At 54.3% G+C, this 4106-nt stretch overlaps 1 protein-coding gene across 1 annotated transcript in view; it reads right to left on the bottom strand.

The window, feature by feature from the left end:
- The window catches only part of ANO7L1 (anoctamin 7 like 1), a 21055-nt gene that overhangs the window by 12589 nt on the left and 4360 nt on the right, over positions 1 to 4106 (bottom strand). Inside the window, 2 exon segments of the mRNA XM_018574042.1 lie at positions 3282 to 3408; positions 3895 to 3929. Of these exon segments, the coding sequence (XP_018429544.1) occupies positions 3282 to 3408; positions 3895 to 3929 (162 nt within the window).

The following is a 4106-nucleotide window of genomic DNA, read 5'->3' on the forward strand; positions in this document are numbered from 1 at the left end:
AAAAATAATGTTGGAGTCACTTTTACCTGGAACAAGCATATCAGGAAATGATGGAGTACAGTGAGGCCAGGTTCACACTTGGGCGATCTGTGACTGCGCGGTCACGGAATCGCACACCACCGCTGATCGCGCTGGTGGTAGGCTTGCCACCTTTTCTTCAAGCGAAAACCCGATCACACTCTAGCGACGCACTGACATTTTTTCTTGGCTTATTCATATGTAATTAGTGCCACCCATTCATATGTAAATATCACAGTTGAGACTATTTTCAGTGGGGGGCCAGTAGCCCCTAGCTTCATTTTGGTTGCCCCCCGTCTGCCTGACATCTTGTGTCCGGGTTTCAGCTGCCATGAAACCTGAACACAGCATTGAAAACCCGGACTGTCCGGGTCAATTCTGGACAGGTGGCAACCCTACTTCTGCCTGCTCCTCCACTACTACCGCCGGCTTGTGTACCGAACCCGGCCTGTTATACCACCAATGTGCCTGCCGCTTCAGCTGCGGGACTCCGAGCCTGATCCCAGATCGTGACACTGTATTGGGCATTGTAGGGACACCTTTACTGCCCCCTCAATCCCTCTTTTCCCCCTCTACAATAACCAGAGCCACATAATGCTAATGAATTGGCTGAAGATGAAGACTACACCGGAGCACCCATCAGACGTAGAGGCGCCCCCGAGGTCATCTCTAATCTACATGTATTGGGGGCTGTGCAAACCCCTTTGCCGTCCCCACAGCATGCTAATTCATAGGAAGAGCACCTCTCCATCAGATACAACGAGACACGGAGGACAACATAAGATATTTTTTTTAGATATAATGTTCTGGGTGCTGTAGAGCCTCGGTTCTCAACTGGTGGGTCGCGACCCCTTGTTCGGCGGGTCGTCGCGTGCCTTCCACTTTTGTAGGCGAGAGGCTCCTCTGCCTCCCCCTGGCGCAGCGCTGTCAGTTCTCACGTCGAGCAGCCATTCAAAATATGCCGCCCGGCGCCGAGTGTCAGCTTGAGGCGGGATGGGGGCTGTGGCCGCGAGGGAGCTCCACCCATACACGCATTGCTCACAGCTCCCTCGCATGTCCTGTAGAGGTGCCTGGACCGGAGTGACGTCACATTCCAGCTCCCAGCTCGGGTTGCCAACTGTCCAGGATTCACCCGGACAGTCCTGGTTTTGAATGCTGTGTCCGGGTTTCATGGCAGCAGACAGGGGGCAACTAAAATTAGGATAGGGGCTACTGAACCCCCCCCCCCCCACTGAAAACAGTCTCAACTGTGATATTTACATATGACTACGCCACCGCTCATTCTCCCCCAAAAATGTCCGCGCCTTGCTTGAAGGTTCGGGTTTTGCTTGAAGAAAAGGTGGCGACCCCACAGACACAGCATGCCAATCGATATCCACCAGACACAGGCGCCTCAACTACACACACAGAGTCTTTATCCTCATTATTATGTCCCCAGGGTTGTCGCTGCCCTGCGTATAGGCGTCTTCTCTCAGACAGTATCTTGTCTGTGGCTGGGCTACGGAGGATGTGAAATCCGGGGAGAGCAGACAACATGACAAGTGGAGATGTCCTCCTAACACCCCGCCAGTGATGACTGACACCCAGCTCAGCGCCGCCTCCTACAGGCTGACTACAGTATGACAACTACGGATTATTATATACACCGAGTGGCCGGATTATTATATACACCGAGCGGCCGGATTATTATATACACCGAGTGGCCGGATTATTATATACACCGAGCGGCCGGATTATTATATACACACCCCCCTGCTATTCCCAGACACAGCACTGTGTACCTAAGAGTCGCTCCGCTGTCCACATCTGGGTGTTACATGTCACACGCGTGTGTCACGTTGTTTTGGCTCCCACATTTAATTTAGCCGACGGCAAAGTAAAGAATCCTCCGGCTCTTCACCCGCGATGTGCGATGCTGCGCTGCCCCTTTAAACCCAAAGATGACTCCAAAGTCACGTCATCTTATGAAGGAAACAATGGCCGTTCTGCTGGACTCTGTTCCGGGGACTCCGCGTGTACGCCGAAGCTGACCCGAAGTTCCAGTGTCTGCTCTTGCCGTGGTTGAACAGAACCCACCTGCCACTCAGATGTTATAATGACCTCAATGGGGAGATACTTCAGGAGGAAGGGGGCACAAGGCGGAGGCGCAGACTCTGTACCGGGAATGGCGGCCGTCTGAGATCTTCAGTGACGAGTGGTTCCCGAAAACGATCACATTAACCTGACCCCCAATAGAGCCCATAGTCCCGTGTCCCTACCACAGCCTGAGACCCAGCGGCGTAACAATCGCCATAGCGACGCAGCCCGGCCGCTATGGGGCCCGGGCACAGGGGGGCCCGGCCTGGGTCGCTGTGGAATCTCGGGGTGCTGGCTGTCACCGACGCAGAGGGGGGAACGTTCCAGCCAGCAGATGCGGCAGAAGAGGCGTCTGCAGTGAAGGAGGAGGCGGGGCCCCGCCTAAGAGCAATGGCATAACTAGCAATCACGGGGGGCCCCATACTAAATTTTGCTATGGGGCCCTGTGATTTCTAGTTACGCCCCTGCCTAGACCCCCTCAGCTTGAGAAGTCAGGTGACCTAACGATGTGTTTTTTGGCTTGTGGACATAAAACGGAGCAACTGGAGGAAACCACCGAAAGACTATACAAACTCCAAGCAGATAAGAGCCCCGGCGGGAACTAAACTCAGACCAAGACCACCGAACCGGTGAAGCTTCAACAGAAAGCCCGGTACCCACTTCTGTATGTCTCCCCATCACATGTACAACGTGCACTACTCACCCCATCGTGTTCTCGCCATGCACCACTCACCCCATCGTGTTCTCACCATGCACCACTCACCCCATCGTGTTCTCCCCATGCACCACTCACCCCATCGTGTTCTCACCATGCACCACTCACCCCATCGTGTTCTCCCCATGCACTACTCACCCCAACCTGTTCCTCCCCTGCCCTACCTCCCCCCATCGTGTTCTCGCCATGCACTACTCACCCCATCGTGCTCTCGCCATGCACTACTCACCCCATCGTGTTCTCGCCATGCACTACCTCACCCCATCGTGTTCTCGCCATGCATCACTCACCCCATCGTGTTCTTGCCATGCACTACCTCACCCCATCGTGTTCTCGCCATGCACTACTCACCCCATCGTGTTCTCGCCATGCACTACTCACCCCATCGTGTTCTCGCCATGCCCTACTCACCCCATCGTGTTCTCGCCATGCACTACCTCACCCCATCGTGTTCTCGCCATGCACCACTCACCCCATCGGGTTAGTTTCTCGGCCAGCGAAGTGTAGACTTGACTCATTAGCAGGATGAGGACCAGGTTGACCACAGTGCTGCTGATATTGGCGATGTTACCAGCCTGGCAATACAGAACGCAGAGACACTTTGTTAGAACAACGATTAAGGGGGAGGAGCCTACCAGTGCCAATCAATCGGGGGATTTCAGTCTGGGGCGATGGGGCAATGTGCACATGTATGGGATTCGCAGGTATCTGACAATGACACATTCAGCCATAACCTATTCATTATATTTTACTGGCACCTCGCACCCTCATGTGAGCAGCAGGGCCGGATTCCCGGCAAGGCCACCGAGGCCCGGCCCCGGGGCGGCACTGAGGAGAGGGGCGGCACACGTTTGAAGTCACCCGACGCCCCGGAACATGGAGTTCCCGGGCGCGGTAATTTATTTTCTACATTTAGCCCTCCTTTGCACAAGCCGGGCTAAATGTAGAACAACAATTTTAAACAGAGGGTCCTCACCCAGCATTTCCTCCCGGACCTCGCAGAGGACAGAACACTCCAGCTCCTTATGAATTGGGACAAAATTTGCTTCTCACAAAAAGACAACAAAATAAAAGTAACAAGGTGCGGATTGATACAAAAAAAGTGCCACTTAAAGGAGAACTACGAGGCGAGTGATAATCACTCCTCGTCATAGTTCGGGGCGACGCGTCACAATGAGACTGTCACAGGTCGGCTCAGTAGATCGGGAACACATACCTGCGTTCGCTCACCTCTCGATCCTGTCCCCGCAGAGAGCCGTGACTGTCACTTACAGCTCCCTGCAGGGATTCCCCCCTC

Source organism: Nanorana parkeri, unplaced genomic scaffold (assembly GCF_000935625.1).
Source record: "Nanorana parkeri isolate BGI_ZX_2015 unplaced genomic scaffold, ASM93562v1 scaffold2694, whole genome shotgun sequence".
NCBI lineage: Eukaryota > Metazoa > Chordata > Amphibia > Anura > Dicroglossidae > Nanorana > Nanorana parkeri.